This window comes from Canis lupus, chromosome 20, assembly GCF_048164855.1.
Source record: "Canis lupus baileyi chromosome 20, mCanLup2.hap1, whole genome shotgun sequence".
Classification (NCBI taxonomy): domain Eukaryota; kingdom Metazoa; phylum Chordata; class Mammalia; order Carnivora; family Canidae; genus Canis; species Canis lupus.
The window spans coordinates 58,028,366-58,045,230 of NC_132857.1; the positions used below are offsets into that span (position 1 = coordinate 58,028,366).

Below are 16,865 nucleotides of genomic sequence, written 5' to 3' on the forward strand. Positions count from 1 at the left end.
AAGTAGTTAATATAATAATAATTTAAAAACACAGAAGATTCCTAACTCAATTAGAAGGTCAGGGGAAGGGACACCTGGGTGGCTCAGTGGTTGAGCGTCTGCCTTTGACTCAGGTTGTGATCCCAGGGTCCTGGGATCGAGTCCTGCATCGGGCTCCTGCAGGGAGCCTGCTTCTCCCTCTCCCTGTGTCTCTGCCTCTCTCTCTGGGTCTCTCATGAATAAATAAAATCTTTATAAGGAAAGGAAGAAGGAAGAAAGAGAAAAGAAAGGGAAAAAAAGGAAAGAAGGAAAGATTGTTCAGGGGAAATAAAAAGAAGTAGACAGAAGAAAATGATGTAGACACGCTCTGGGACTGTCACTGCCCGGAAGTGGTGGGCCCAAATCAAATTTCCCAAACACAAACCAGAGGCTGCTAGCTCTGCCTTGCTGGGAGCCGTGTGGAAGGACAGCATACAGCTATATAAGAGGGATGGCTATCTACCTTGTTCATGGTTTGTGCATTCTGTTTGGCAAGAACCATGTCCATGGAGTCATTCAGCTTCTTAAACTGGAAGTTGCTAGGATGCTGCCGGTATTTCTGATCACTGGCATATTCAGTTGCTTTCTTGGCCTTCTCCACTTCTAGGGAACCAGCTGGACTCCAGCCAAGCCCTTTGTACCACTCATTGTAGTCCTGCTTGTATTCATTCTATAAAAAGAAGAGAAAAATTCTATTTTATCTTAACAATTACTTTACCTTTATCATTTCAGACACATAAGAATAGCATAGAAGACTGATCTCCATTCCCATGCTAGGAATCCAACCACCACCCAGGAAGAAGAGAGACTTACATCGCTCTGTATGTGATTCATATTCCTGCTCAGCTCAATACTCATGGCATCTGGAAGGAGGATGTACTTGTGAATCAAATGCTTGTAGTTGGTGTTGGTGATGTTGGCTTGGGCATCCTTGGCAGCCGTGACACTGAGCATATCAGCAGGGGTGTGGTAGCTGGTCTTTGTCTTCTCATAGCTTTTCTTGTACTCCCGATCAGACTGCATCTTAGCCACTTGCATGGAATGGACTAATTTGGGATCATCCTCAAGGCTGCGGAAACCAACCATCTTCCCCCTCTCCTTTTCATAATTGTATTTGTATTTATACTGTGAAAAAATTAGTTTATTAGAGCAATTCCCTTGACTAGAAACATTCCAGTATCAATATTCTGTATTTCATAAAATCAATACTTGTGTAGAATTCTAGTTTACAAAACATGTTTTTCACACCTGTTTGTGTAACTTGATACTCACAACTATATGTTGTGAGGTAGATAGCAAAGTTATTACTGCCCCCATTTTGCAGAGGAGTAAGCTGAGACCCAGAGAAGTGAGTGATGTGCTATGGTCACTAAGGATTAGAACCCAGAACTTACGATGATACCCCACACTGACTTCCATACAAACTCTGTTGTGTTAGAGATTTTTAGTAGGTGACAACAATACAACAAATAAAAGACAAAAGCAGAATGTTCTAAGCAGTCTCCTGCTGCCCTAAGGAATCATCCAGCCAGTCTTTTGCTGCAGAGAATAGCTTATGACATACACAGTATCACTGGAGAGTAGTTTTATATTTGTGGAGCCCCTTTTTCCTTTAAGATTTTTTATATTGGTATAATGGGGAAAAAAATTTTACTACCTATCACTCAACTTCTTTCTACAGAGGGAAGATCTTGATACATGGAAGCCTTCTTATTCGGCCTATCTCTCTTGAGTTTAAGTGTGCAATTTCAGGAGTAGGAGCTTAGGGAGTCCAATTACTCCAGGACAGAGGAAAAAGTAGTTTTAGATTTTCAGGACAATGCAGTAGTGGCAGAGGGATGGACAGGTAGGAAAGATGAAGAACAGGCATAGAATACGAGAGAGAACGTGTCACTGGGGGATGGGATGGGGAGGTGGGATGTGGCTAAGGAAAGAGTCCTCTGAAATGTGTTCCTCCCTTACCCCCAAATCACTCAGTGGTCACTATGAGAAGATTTCTTGCAGAAACAACCACATGAAAGAAATGAGTTTCATACAGGTGGTATGTTATGGCAGTGCCATGCTTGCACACCAGCTCTCTGGAGGGGAAAAGCCCTGGTGTCAAGCCACCAAGAATTTAATATCTGGCTTGCCAAAATTTCTGATTATTTAATAAGCAGCTAGCATACGTTCAAAAGATCAGCATCCCCAGCACACCATTTAATGAGATATCTTGCTAGGAGGATACTTCCTAAGAGGCAGGAAGCAAAAACCACCCACGTCTTTCACCAGGAAAGTTTGGTGGAGAGCTCTGGGTTTCTGTAGGCCATATCCTTGGGGATGGAGTTCAAAGAAAATTCACTAGATCTCATGAGCCAGGGAGCACATGGATGTGTGTCATAATGTGGTTAGCATTTTGTTTTTTCAGAAATATAACAGGAAACAAAAGAGCAAGCCTAAAAGGCATTCACAGAATAGAAGGAGGCCATTGTTAGCAGGCATGCTTTTTCTCTCATATCTTTTCCACTGAGTGTTTGCAAAATTCATCCCTTATTATTTTGGTAAATTGGGGGTGGGGGTTGGACCAGTAAGGTGAGTGCTTTCCTTCAAACTTACATCACTTGCAATATCTCTTGAGGCTTTGGCAGCTCTGATAGGAATTGCATCAGTTCTGAGATCATAGCCTTTCTTTTTAGATTCTTCCAAAGAAAGTTTGTAGAGTTTCTGTAAAGAGAGGCAAGGGAATAATGGTCTTCTAAATAGGAAAGCCTGAGCTTATTTGAAGAGAATAAACTAGCACTGTGACATCATTTCCATTTTTCAGATGTTCCACTGATGGTTTGATGGCTAAAATGTTCTTATACATAACAAAATTGTGTTTGAAAAAAGTCTATTACATACCCAAGCATATCTTTAAGAAACCACCAGAAAAAGACTGAACAGTCTCTATTAGGTTATAAATATGCTCTATAAAAATGAGAAAGCCCAGTAGCTGCTCACTGATACATCTTTATCAATTAAAAGCCAAAGAAGACTACAAAATAACCATATTCTTACATTAAAAGAAAAATTCACCATTTTGCAATTGATACTGCTATTTTTGTAACTGTGTGGATTCTACAACCCCAAAATAAGTCATCAATCACAAATCTCTGAGTAATTCAAGGAAAACAGAAAACACTGGTAGGATTAGAGATTCCTAGCAACAACGGTTAGGTTGAGGAAGAAAGTAAAAAAAAAAGAAAGTAAAAAAAACCCACACATTTTCTAACACTAAGTGTTGAACATTCGTTGTTATGGAGCTTTCCCCCAAATTCCCAAATTCTTCAAAATGTTCCTATTCCTTTTCCACTTAATTTTTCCCAAGATCCCTTCTTTAGGATGGTCTCAAAGCCTTGGTAGAGAGACTCCAGGAACCAGGCCTTAGGAATCTCACTTCCTTTTTTTCTCTTTTGGGGCCCCCAAACCCTTCTCTTCCTGCCAAGGATCTTAGTTTGAGACTAAACAAACAAAATCCGACTGCTCTTCAAATTCCTAACTGCTGGGCCTAAGTCCCACCCACAGGTCTGCTCCAGCTCTTAGCAAAACATGATTAGAGAGAGAAAGATTCTCATTTGTGGATTCCTACTCTTATTTTCAAAACATTCACTTTTATAGTTGAGAGACATGAATCAATTTGTACTGGTTCAAATAAACCAGGAAGAATTATACTTACATCACTCATATTAATCGCATTTGCCTTTGCCAAGATAATCTGGGGGATATCGGGCATAATGTGGACTTTGGTCTTATCAGCCTCCCATGCTTGTTTGTAGAGGTGCTGGAAAGATGAAAGAAAAAAAAAGTGGAAGTTAGTATTTAAATCTTAAATACTTCTATCTTAAAAGGTGCTCATTTAGTGTGTGTACACACAGATATATATGTATATATGTGTGTATATATATATATATAAAGTTGTACATAAATACCAGTATCTTATGCACTTTTAATAGCTAGATCTTACTTTTTTAGTTTCAATGAAAAGGTGCTAATTCAAACAAGATCGTGGAGAGGATGTAAGATAGAAACTAAAATGATGCCAAGATGAGAATTACAGAAATAGCAAACGCTACACTGAGTGAGAGATATCTTGGTGATCATCCGTTGAATCCTTTTATCGCAGAGTTGACAAAATCATAGCCCAGAGAAGCAATGCACCTTGCCTGAAGACACACAGCAGGTCTGGGCCATAATGTCCAGACCTTTGCAATAAGAGAATGAAGATTCTCATCTTGGCATCATTATTCCGAAATGATTAATAAATCATTACACTGAAAAAAAAATGAAAGGTTTAACATCTAAAAAATAAATGTGAGCTTGTGATAGTTTAAATACTAAATCTTAAAAGGGACACTGAGATCCATGTCTTGTCTTTTAGGAAAGTCCCTGTCAAAGAGATTGATTATCTTGAAAAATGCAGTTTTCTCTCTCAGAAGACTCCGAGGGATTTACTCAGACACTTAACATAATATAGCTCTCTCTCATGCAAGTAGGATCATCATTTTCTGCAACTGTTTAAAGCCCAAATAATTTTTCTTTTTTGCTCATCAATGACATTCAAATTATGATCCACACAATATAATGAATGCTGCTGCAATTATTGTATCATTTATAACTTAAAAACAGAAGGCCAAGGTTGATGTGCTTGTGGTCTTGGTATCTATCATGGCTAATACACTTAAAAAATACAGTAAGGCTCTTCTAAAGTCTGGAATAATTAATGATCCAAGGAACTACTTGTAGAGAACAACTGGTCTCATGGTTTGCCCAGAGAAGGTTCTGGCTCAGAATGCTGCTATAGCCACGGGAGCTAGGAGTCTTCCTCGATTCCATCAATGCAGCTAGGAAGCAGGGTGGGCTGCAATATCTGGCTGTTGTCAGGCAAACAATCTGCTGATTCAATGTCACGTACTTCTAACTCAACCTCACCTTAGACAAACAAGAGTTCTTTTCAAAATTTGCACAAAAAGAAACGATTCGAATTTATTTTCTTATGTCTGTTGGACAGAGTGGTTCATTGAACGTTTGGGAGGCCAGAAGTTAGGACTAATTTCTATCTTTTTTAACCACAAGTTCCTTTTTCAAAGCTGAATCAACAGGAATTGTGAAACCCTAAAACTATTAGCAAAACTTGTAGACCAAATACAAGAATGCCTGGATTTTTCCTGTTACATAAGAAACATTACATTATTGATAGACTTACTTCATTCATAATTTTTGCATTATTTTGGGCCAAAACCATGTTCATTGAGTCCATCAAAGTGGAATACTTCAAAGTGTCTGGGTGTTGGCGGTACTTCTTTTCACTGATTATCTCCATGGCTTTCTTGTTTTTCTCAGCCTCCAGGGAGCCCAGAGGGAGCCATCCAATGCCCTTCATGAAGTCCGCATAGTCAGCTTTGTACTGATTCTGCAAAAGAGGAAGAGTTCAGGGATCAGAAGAAATCAAAGCTGTCAAGAACAGTGAGTGGATATTCAATATTCCCTAAGTTCCACTTCAGTTTTCCACCAACGGTATATCCAACTTCAACGATTTTTGTCCCTAAACATGATCTTTATGTTTCCTTGCGTGAGAAATTAAAAATAAATAGTAATATCTTTGTGATTCGTTTTCCACAATGCCTTCATAAGAAAAAAATGCTATGAAATACCCACTAGATTAGCTATCATGTGACTATTATCTTGAGAAAGGGGACTATGCTGGCCTTTCTTACAAAAATTCCCAAGTTCCCTTGGTTGACAGGTGACTCACTGGAATCCTGGTTCTCTCTTTCCTTGTATATAAGCTTTGATCACCCACCATGGTTACAATTTCCCTTGGATCTGCCAGAAACCTCAGGTGCTCTATGCAAATTTTAGATTTTTGTCCCCTCAGTTCTGATATTTTCCTCTACAACTCTACCATGGTTGCCTGTATAGGGGCACTGTGTACCTCCCTGGCAATGAAGAGCTCAGCACTTACATTCCTGAAAAGAAACCCAGGCTTGGCATAGCCTGCCTTTGGTTCATAATTTAAATTCCCTTCTTCCAGCTGCCAAACAAATGGCCTCTATAGCTGAATTCTTGGCTCTACTCTGTGCCTTCCTCACATTTGCTCCAATAGCTTCCACCTCTTCGATGTTTCATCAGCAAGTAATACAGGCAATTCCAAAGCTAGAAGTAGCAGAATGAAAGCTGCTTAGGAGTGAGGGGCAGGAGCTATCAAATGATCAGACTTTCTGACTTTCCTCTTACTCATTTATCAGAAGCTTCTGATTCTCTTTGAGTGACACGTTTCCTTCAACGTGTTCTCTGAAACAAATTTTCACTTGCTCCAGCTGAATCCAGCATCCACCAATCCTCACAGCAGTAATGGTACAAAATAAGCCTGTGGTTTCTACAATTTGTCCCCTTTTGTTATAGGAAATAAATTCCATCTAAGGTAATAAATAAGCAACTTGATGGGAAATTACACATGAATTTCTTTCAGGATTTTCAAAAGGTCACCACTTAGGGTCATTCGTTATTAACCATGGTAAATGTTCTATAAATGATGTGGCTGTCACGTACATCACTTTGAATCTGCATCATATTTTTGGCCAATTCAAAGCTCATGGCATCAGGAAGCATGTTGTAGGAATGGATCACATTCCTGTAGTTGGCGTTGGTGGCCACTTCCTGAGACTTCTTGGCGGCCACCACACTTAACATGTCCACTGGGGTGTGGAAGGAGGTCTTGGATTTCTCATATGCTTTCTTGTATTCCCGGTCTGACTGCATCTTGGCCACTTGCATGAAGTGCACCAACTTGGGGTCGTCCTCTAGGCTCCGGAAGCCAATGTGTTTCCCTTTAGCTTGTTCATAGGCTTGCTTGTATTTGTACTGTGGATGGGGAAGGAAGCATTGTGATGAAGTCAGTGAAGGAAAAGAACAAAATAGGATTCATTAGATGCCATTAGCTTTGTCAAAGGTGTATGGTTTTACAGCTCATAGGGGAACAGAACAAAATCTTTTTACTTCAATTTTTTTTGCCAGACTTGAGTCTATGGAAAGAAAATGATCACAGAGTTAATCAAAGAGATGCATAAATAAGTTGTTTCAGGGTGCTTTAGGAAACAGCTTTTCCACTCAGCTGTCTCATCAGAATAGGCTACAGGCACAATTTCTCATGGTGCATCTTTTATTCAGGAAAGAGCCTAATCAAGGGTCTCTTGGGTAAAATGTGTAGACTGCATCCAATACTTGCTCATAATTGCTTATAAATGATTTGAATACTCGAAAAGCAATTTATTTTAACAAGACCCAGTCACTTTTTACATCAAATAATGAACAAATGATTAGAGGGTCCTTGGACTGGGTGAAGGAAAATGTCTTGTACGTGCCACCCATGATGGTTCCAGCAATGCTGGGTAGGGTTGACTGCAGCTCTTGAACACGCGCGCGCGCGCGCACACACACACACACACACACACACACGAAGTTGGCTCATTTGCTTCTCATTTTCTCAGCCTAAAGAAGTCCAATGGAAGCACTTACATCACTGGCAATGTCTCTACAGGCTTTTGCAGCCTTTATTGGGATGGCATCAGGCCTCAGGTCATATCCTTTCTTCTTTTCCTCTTCCCAGCCAGCCTTGTACAGTTTCTAAACGATGAAATAGAAAAACACCAGCAACTTGTTATTTGGGTTAGAATGGGAATCCTGATTTTGAAGTGGTTGGCATATAAAAGAGACATTCCATAAATATTTGTTCCCCCCAACCTTCTCTCCCAGTTTATTGTTGTTGGTAACGTACTTACATCACTCATGGTGATTTGGTTTATTCTGGAAAGTAAAATGTCTGGAGTATCGGGCATGACGTGAATGGTGGTCTTGTCTTTGTTCCACTTTTCAGTGTAGAGCCTCTATAACAAAGAAGATAGGCACATGACTATACAGCAGGACAAGTTTGTAACAGTGCTACCGAGAGAAAGAGACTCACTCACATCTCTAAGATAGAAGAGAGTAAATCTTATTTTGGCAAATGAATGACCTAACAAGAAGATGGGCTGATGAGACTGAACATACAATGAGGGGGAAAAAAACATCAAACAAGGGATCCCTCTTCCACTGAAGCAACAAATGTCATCTTGCCCCAACCTCACACAACATGGAATTTTGCAATTCTGTTGCACCCTCAGTGTGGGTGGTGTGGACAGACAGACAGCCTGAGGGTCAGTGTATGTGAGAGCTCTCTAGACATGGTGAAAGTTACAGAACGCCCCCTTCCCACCACCACCACCACCACCACTACTACCACCTCCCCACCAAGACCATGATAAAGAAAAGTGCTGACAATGATTGTAGTGGCACTGCCAGGGCTCAAGGATTAGAACACTGCTAGGGATCTCAGGCTGAGGCTGGTGGGCGAGTTCTTACCTTATCCATATTCAGTTTGTTACTTTTGTTAAGTGCTTGTTCCATTGTGTCCATGGCATAGGTGAATTTCAGCTTCTCAGGGTGCTGGCGATACTTCTTCTCACTGAGGATCTCTCCTGCTTTCTTTGCTTTCTCTACCTCCAGGGACTCGATAGGGACCCAGCCGATCCCTTTCATCCAGTTGGTGAAGTCTGATTTGTATAGATTCTTTACCATGAAAAAGGAAATTTTCATTTCAGAAAGAGTCAAGGTTTGGGTTTCTTTGGCTAGATGATTTACTCATTATCAAAACAAACAAACAAACACAAACAAAAAACAGAAAAAGAGGGGGGAAGAAGAATACTACCTTTTTATTCCCTACCATCTTTTGGAAAAAACTAAGTACAAAAAACTAAGTATAAAAACTAAGTATAAAAACTAAGTATGAAAACTAAGTATGAAAACTAAGTATGAAAACTAAGTATGAAAACTAAGTATGAAAACTAAGTATGAAAACTAAGTATAAAAACTAAGTATAAAAACTAAGTATAAAACTAAGCACCATGTTAAGCCCCACATTGAGTTAGAGATTATTTAAAAATAAAATCTTAAAAACAAAAAGTGATTGCATTCATAGTGGTTTTGATCAGGAGAACCTGACCCAATAATTCCTTTTTAAAATTCAACTTTCTGGGAGAAAGGGTAAAATAATTCTACACTGGAAAAGATACTACATTGCACCCACTTGAACCTCTTAGTTTTTCAGTTTTGAGTGAAATTCCAAAACTCCAAAATCTGGAGAGGATCTCTAATTACAGCGAGTCCAGCCAGGTTTCAGAGGAAGTAAATGGAATTGCCAAGTTCTCGTTCTTCCCTCCCACCGGTTAGAAATGGATAATGAATTCTATGCCAGTAATCTGTTGACCATGACATACATCGCTTTGGATCTGCATTGCATTCCTGGAATGTTCCACATTCAAGGCATCAGGCAGCAGCGTGTAGTTGTGGAAGGGTTGTTTGTAGTTGGTGTTGGTAACAGCCTCCTGAGATTTCTTGGCTGCTGTCACGCTGAACATGTCCAAGGGTGTGTGGTACCTGGTCTTGCTGGCTTCGTAGCCCTTTTTGTACTCACGATCGGACTGTATTTTGGCTACATTCATGTAATGAACCAGTTTAGGATCATCCTGAAGACTGAGAAATCCAATTTGCCTGCCTTTGGCTTTCTCATAAGCCTCCTTGTACTTGAACTATATGAAAAAGAAAGGCAGACAGAATTTGACAGCATCAATCATAGGGAATGCTTAAGTGACAGACTGAATTTATACTAAGTTAAGCAATAGCCAAATTCAGTCTGAATCAAGGTAACATCTAAACTTTTCAAATATTTTTAAACAAACAGCTAGTAAAATATTTCTAATGGAGGGTCTTGACATATGCTCTGGGGATAATTAAAAACGGGGTAATTTGTGGTTTATACATTACCACATTCATAAGCAGATTCTCTGAATATTCTCGAAGGTTCCTAAAAAGTTTATTAAGGATTTTGGTGTATGTTGTTTTATGATCTCTTTCCAAATAATTTGCATTACTTTATAAAGTGCTTACATAATCCTCAGTAAATTTCAGCAAAGCTCTTATTCAAATTAGTTTATTAGCCTCCAAATGAATGAGTTTTACTCTCTCAAGGTATTATATCAATTCATATACAAACTATAACTTAATTAATAAAAAGTAAGCAAGTAAGCAAGTAGGTAAGTAACTAAAATCCTGTCCCTTAATCTATAATTATTCCTGGTCTTCCTATCTTACCAGATTTTTTTCTTTGTGAAAATTATATTAAAGAAGAATATTCCTTTAAAAACCTGGAACCTTTTTTGTGTATGTGTGTGACTTAGTGACATTTTAGTATGCCAAGGCTTTTTTTCTTGAAAACAAAATCCAAATAAAAAGCAGTTTCCAAGTTAATGACAATGATACCAATGAAGAGTTCCAACTACGTCTTAGTTTAAAACAAATAATTTTCTTCTTTGTAAAAACTCTATTGAATTGCTAAAGATGTTAAAGTAATATAAAAAAAGTCATCAGCACTTAGGATGTTAAAAAAAACCCATAATATAAACATATTTCCTATTTCCTAATACGGATCCTATTGCCTCCTATGCCACGTAAAGATTTTGAAAATATACAGAAAGAGAGTTTTCTGCTTTCAAGTCACACTTACGTCACTGGCGATATTCCTTGAACTTTTTGCGGCAACAATGGGAATGGCATCTGGTCTCAAATCATAGCCCTTGGCAAGGGTTTTCTTCCAGTCTGCCTTATAATGAGACTTGGAGAAAGGAAACAGTAGTTTATTATTTGGCCGCTCTACTTGGATAGATTTCTGTAGTTTCAAGCTTTTGTAGAATAAGCACGCAATCCTTTATTTTCTTACATTTTTCGTAACGAAGCAATTTAGACTCCCAGAAAGGAGTGAACAGTCCATTTAAAACGTTCAGACGTGGGACCGCCCAGATTCGGTCAAGTCGTTTTAAAGATTTCAGGGATCTACCACCTGCCCCCTCCAGGCCGAGGGCAGCGGGCTCCGCGCGCCCCGGGGTCACGGCCTGGGCGCCCCCCCCCCCCCCCCCCCCCGCGGGTCCCACACTCACGTCACTCAGGTTGAGGGCGTTGACCTTGGCCTGGATGAAGGGCGGCAGCGCGGGGTCCAGGGTGTACGTGTGCTTCCGCTTCTCCCCCTCCGCCTTGTACTTCAGCTGCAATCACAGGCGCGGGTCAGTCAGGGCGGGAGGCGGCTCCCCGCGCGGCCCCTCACGCGGCCCGTCGCTCCCCACCGCGCGCCCGGCCGGCGCCCCGGCCCCCGCCCCCACCTCCCCTCCCCCTCCCCCTCCCGGCGGGCCTTGCGGCGGGGCGTCCGCGTGAGGGGCCGCAGACGGGGCCGCACAGGCCGCCTGTGCTCCCGGAGGCCACGCGGACGAGCCCGGACGCCGGAAGCGGCGCTGACCCGCGCGGGGTCCCAAGGGCAAGGCCGACGCCGACGCGAGGAGCCCAACGCGGCCCGCGGCCCAGAGCCCCCGGCGGGAGAGTGGGCGGCGGGGCCCGGAGCCGGCAGCCAAGGTGAGGGGACGTTTTTACTTCAAGAAGTCACTAAGGGCCGTTAAGCATAAGAGGGCTGCGGTTTGTATGTAATACATGTAGGCTCTTAGGTGTAAATGTAGGACTAAATGCAGCTTTATTTACCCGTAAGGCACAGAGGCCGAGACCGAGGCAGAGGGAGCAGCAGGCCCCACGCAGCAGCCCGACGCGGGGCTCGACCCCGGACCCCGGACCCCGGACCCCGGTCCCGCCCTGGGCCGCAGGCAGAGCCCACCCGCTGGGCCGCCCCGGCGTCCCTGTGACGTGCGTGTTCAGGCCGTTGCCCCGGGGGGCCTGTGTGACCCGGGGCGGGAGCCCGCACAGCCGCCGATTGCGGTCGCCCCCGGGAGAGAAGGCCACGGTGACCGACTGCGGCCGCGGAACAGCAGGCCGGGGCCGGGGGCTGGGAGGCCTGAGGAGGCGGCCCAAGGACACCGCCCTCCGGGGGGCCGCGGGCACCGGGTACCTGTGCGCGGCCTGGGTCGCGGTGGCGAAGCCCAGGACCCGGGGGCAGCCCTAGCTCGCTGGGAACAGAGTCCGAAGCATCTGCACGTTTAGTGCCCCCCCACCCCACACCCCCGTGGAGCTAACACCCCCCACGTGGACCTAACACACACACACACACCCATCCCCGTGGGGCTAACACCCCCCACATGGAGCTAGCACATGCACACCCACCGCCATGGAGCTAACACCCCCCACGTGGAGCTCTCACACACACACACACACACCCATCCCCGTGGAGCTAACACCCCCGACGTGGAGCTCACACACACACACACACACCCCCATGGAGCTAACACACACACCCACCCCCATCCCCGTGGAGCTAACACCCCCCCACATGGAGCTAAACATACACACCCACAGCCATCGAGCTAACACCCCCGCACGTGGAGCTCACACACACACACACACACCCATCCCTGTGGAGCTAACACACCCCACGTTGAGCCAACACATATACACACCCATCCCCGTGGAGCTAACACCCCCCACATGGAGCTAGCACATACACACCCATCCCCGTGGAGCTAACACCTCCCACATGGAGCTAGCACATACACACCCACCGTCATGGAGCTAACACCCCCGCATGTGGAGCTCACACACACACACACACACGTGGAGCTAGCACATACACACCCACCACCATGGAGCTAACACCCCTGCATGTGGAGCTCACACACACACACACACACACACTCACACACTCACACACTCGTGGAGCTAACACCCCCCAACGTGGAGCTAACACATACACACCCACCGCCATGGAGCTAACACCCCTGCATGTGGAGCTCACACACACACACACACACACTCACACACACACTTGTGGAGCTAACACCCCCCAACGTGGAGGTAACACATACACACCCACCGCCATGGAGCTAACACCCCCGCATGTGGAGCTAACACACACACACACACACACCTCGCGGTGGAGCTAACACCCACCCCCCCACCCCACGTGGAGCTAATCTCAAACTATCCATGGTAAGGTGACAACAGAGATGGGCCTGAGAAATGACATCCACAGAGGATTCTCAAATCTGAGCCACGCAAAGCCTCCCCCCACCTTCGACGTCTGGGGCTAAAACACACAATATCATCTCTGTGTTGCTTTCCTCGCTGCTCTTTCTGTCGGAGGGATTTTAACAGAACTCTGAAATCCCAAATGAGGTGAGGCACTGAGCGTTGCAACCAGGCTCTGAGGCAGTGAGGGGCCAGGTAGACGTGGGCTCGGGAAGTGAGGTGCTTGCCTTCCCCCAGAGGCGGCTTGCCTTCCAGAACCTCGAGCTGTCATGCCAAAGGCTGAGGACAGGCCTTCTCCCCGGGTAGCCACGGAGAGCGCTTGCAACTCAGAGCAATAAATAGCTTGGCTTACGATTCAGCAGGAATCACAGATGATAACAGTAATCATTTCATTTCTTGTGTATAATGATAGGGGTCTGCCTATAAATAGCACAGATCCTCTACATTTGGAAAATAAATCTGGAAAATCCTCCTCCTTCTGAAGCAACTGGGAACTTGAACATAAAGAGAACAGGGAGGAGAGAAGGCCTTTCTAATGTACCCCTGAAAGCAGTTGACACACACAGATGCACCTTGACATGTGGAATTAAGAAGGATGGTGGAATGGGGTTATTCGTGGATAAATCTTGGGCGGGGGGGTGTGATTCATTTGAGAGAACGTGAGCAAGCACACATGTGAGTGGCAGGAACAGAGGAAGGAGGAGAGAGAGCGGATCCTCAAGCCAACTCCCTGCTGAGTGCAGAGCCCGACGCAGGGCTCAATCCCAGGACCCTGAGGATCATGACCTGAGCCAAAATGAAGAGTCAGCGGCCTGACAGCCTGAGCCACCAAGCGCCCCTGGATATCTATGATAATGTGACAACCGAGACTGGCGTGGGAAATAAAATCCACAGATAATACCAGGCCCCCCTGGATAAGCCCCGTGTGGAGGGAACCACTTACATCACTTAGCTGCTTGGTGTTCTGCTGAGCCAGAACCATGCCCATGGAATCCGGCACGCTTGTGAACTTGATGGTATCCGGGTGCTGCCGGTACTTCCTCTCGTTTAAGGCATCACCCGCTTTCTTGGCCTTCTCAACCTCCAGAGAACCAATAGGGATCCATCCAATGCCCTTGAAGAAGTTGTTATACTCGTCTTTATACACATTCTGCAAAAGAATAGTTTCATATGAGGAGATAGCCTACAAAGGTGGTCTCTGAAATCTGCAGTTATATCCAGAGGAAATCAATAGCCGCCCTTCCAGCATGCTCAGGTCCGTAAAGAAGCCTTTCACTACGTATGCCACTGAGCTTCTTCCCCAGAATCTGGTACTAAGAAACAGCAGTTTTGCTTTTCCGAGTGCATTCTACGACACAGAGGGAATCTAGGCCACATACTTCCATGGGTAATGCTAAAAAAAAATATTGTATCTCTTCTGACAATAAATTGGGCTTTCTTTTTTATTTCACTGAAAACCCCACAACTTTGAATTTCACCCATACTGTCTGCCTAGGCTATTCCTGGGGAGAGACATCTCAGCTGGGGAAAGACATCTTCGTCGAGTGACCATAAACGGATGCCATATCTTTCCCTACAGAGGATGATTCTTACAGAAATCTGGTTCCTGCAGAAGGAAATGCCCTGAATATTAAACAGCCTCCCCATGCAGCTCTCCATGAATCATGCTGCAATGCAATCACAAAGCCTCCCTGGTTCATTTTAGATGACTCACCACATAGATTAACATGCATGAGAATGAATTTCAGTTAAAAAAAAGAAAAAATGTTCCTGAATTCAGAGAGAGTAGAGAATACTATTTTTCATTCTACATGTCACCATTGAAACAGGTCTGCCAAGAGCAACCATGGCCTCTTGCTGGGAATCAAAGTCGTTTATATACTTAGTGGAATATGGTTTTATCTTTGATCCGTGCGTTAATAAAGACAATGTCAATGACTAACAGGAGAACAGAAAGCCAGCAAAACCCCTGCTCGTCTACCATGCCTTTGTTAAAGGTGCATTTCTCAAATATCTTCCTGTATTGTGAAGCCTATTAAGACAGAAAAGGATCACCCCTGAAGTACCAACATTCCTGGGCCTGTCATACTCACATCGCTCTGAATTTGATTCATATTCCTGGTGTGCTCGAGACTCATGGCATCGGGTAGGTACGTGTAATGGTGTATGGGCTGTTTGTAGTTGACGTTGGTGACAACATCCTGGGCCGACTTCGCAGCAGTAATGCTAACCATGTCCCTAGGGGTATGGTAGCTCGTTTTGGTGTTCTCATAGTTCTTCTTGTATTCACGATCCGACTGCAGTTTTGCCACATTCATATAATGGACCAGCTTGGGATCATCCTGAAGGCTTCTAAAACCCACATGCTTTCCCTTTGACTTCTCATAAGCTTCCTTGTATTTATACTGCGAAGGCAAAATTTGGTTAGCAAAGTTGATAACAGTAGGTATAGCAAGTATAGTCACACACAAAGGCACTTTGAACATTGTGACTTTCTGGAAGACTGTACAAGAAATGCAAACCATACCTCCCCACTCCCATGTGCCCCAGAAAGTTCAGAGTGAAAACGGTTATTTCCAACACTGCTGGGTTACAAATGGGTATCATGATAGATTCAGGACCAGTTTTTTTCTTTGCTATAAATCCTACAAATGCTTTTGCATGTTGGACTTTACTTAAACCCATCTGAATGTTCATGCTTAATGCAACAAGACACATTCCAAATATAAGGCAGTACCTCTTGGTTTCCTAGGGATGTGAATTTTCCCAATCCGTTACTACCACCACAGAATGTTATCATACATTACAGAACATTAGAAATTAGTGAGAAAACCTTCCATTTACTGCTCCCATTGACTGAGTGATACGTATGCAACTGATGTAGAAGAAACTCCAAAGGACTCTGTATGCGAGTTCACACGGTTTTTCTTGGGAGTAGGGGGTGGAAACCTTTACTGTGTTGTCTCAGGCTGCTGGAGTAAGGTTAGAACAAACCCCTCTTCTTTCTAGGGGGCATCAATTTAGATACTGCATAAGCAGGTAGCCTGGCCTTCTCCACCCATTTCTTGGCAGCCTCTTTCCAAGCTCCTTGCTGAAGCAGCTGCAGAGGAGTTCAGGAACAGGAAGGGTAGGAATGGCTGGGAGCTTCCCCTGGCAGTAAAAACCTCAGCGCAAAGGCTCTGCGGCCCAAGCTCTCTCGCTGCTGGCACCGGCAATGGGGTGTAGACGGAGTTGTATGGTAGGTAACAGGTCAAAATCTCAATTTTTATAGAAGAGAACTCAAATCCACTTAAATTCTGCAGAAACTCTGCTTGTGTCATTTATGCAGCGATTTATAAACAAGAGCTTAACAGGCAAAAGGGTCTTCGAGACATTTCTAGGTATGTTAGAGCCCTGCACAAGGTCTAAAACAATGATAAAGTCATATTTAGACTTTCACTTTGTCCTTAACCTAGAGATGTACTCCATAGTGGTGTGCACATCTCTGAGGGACGCATTTTCAGGGACCTCTTTCTAAGGAAAGCTGAGCTCCCCTGTGGTCTGCACACATGGGTGGCTTCTTTCTTCTCCTTTCCCAAACCGTGATTGTAGCCCTCAGAATAGTAGGTGACAGTGAAGTCTACGGGGCATGCATGCTGTCTGAGAGTTTTGATCTTCAATGAGAAGAAGTGGAAGTGTATACATTTCCTATTACAGATGAAATGGGCATTGATTTACATAAATGAAAATTAAATTCAAGAAAAATGGACCTTTACCCATTTGGTTTACAAAATCCTTAC

At 43.9% G+C, this 16,865-nt stretch overlaps 1 protein-coding gene and 1 long non-coding RNA gene across 26 annotated transcripts in view; one reads left to right on the plus strand and one right to left on the minus strand.

Moving 5' to 3' along the window:
* Positions 1 to 16,865, minus strand: part of NEB (nebulin) — a 200,919-nt gene that overhangs the window by 134,668 nt on the left and 49,386 nt on the right. For all 24 annotated transcript variants that reach the window (XM_072789183.1, XM_072789189.1, XM_072789188.1 and 21 more), the window contains exons 37-50: positions 15,180 to 15,491; positions 14,030 to 14,236; positions 11,064 to 11,168; positions 10,634 to 10,741; positions 9,348 to 9,659; positions 8,434 to 8,640; positions 7,815 to 7,919; positions 7,552 to 7,659; positions 6,586 to 6,897; positions 5,240 to 5,446; positions 3,713 to 3,817; positions 2,614 to 2,721; positions 832 to 1,143; positions 482 to 688 (exon numbers count right to left, since the gene is read on the minus strand). In XM_072789183.1, the coding sequence (XP_072645284.1) occupies positions 482 to 688; positions 832 to 1,143; positions 2,614 to 2,721; positions 3,713 to 3,817; positions 5,240 to 5,446; positions 6,586 to 6,897; positions 7,552 to 7,659; positions 7,815 to 7,919; positions 8,434 to 8,640; positions 9,348 to 9,659; positions 10,634 to 10,741; positions 11,064 to 11,168; positions 14,030 to 14,236; positions 15,180 to 15,491 (2,715 nt within the window). The remainder of the gene's footprint in view (positions 1 to 481; positions 689 to 831; positions 1,144 to 2,613; positions 2,722 to 3,712; positions 3,818 to 5,239; positions 5,447 to 6,585; positions 6,898 to 7,551; positions 7,660 to 7,814; positions 7,920 to 8,433; positions 8,641 to 9,347; positions 9,660 to 10,633; positions 10,742 to 11,063; positions 11,169 to 14,029; positions 14,237 to 15,179; positions 15,492 to 16,865) is intronic.
* Positions 11,400 to 16,865, plus strand: part of LOC140611997 (uncharacterized) — a 44,888-nt gene continuing 39,422 nt past the window's right edge. For both annotated transcript variants that reach the window (XR_012013346.1, XR_012013345.1), the window contains exon 1: positions 11,400 to 11,529. This is a non-coding gene — a long non-coding RNA (uncharacterized lncRNA). The remainder of the gene's footprint in view (positions 11,530 to 16,865) is intronic.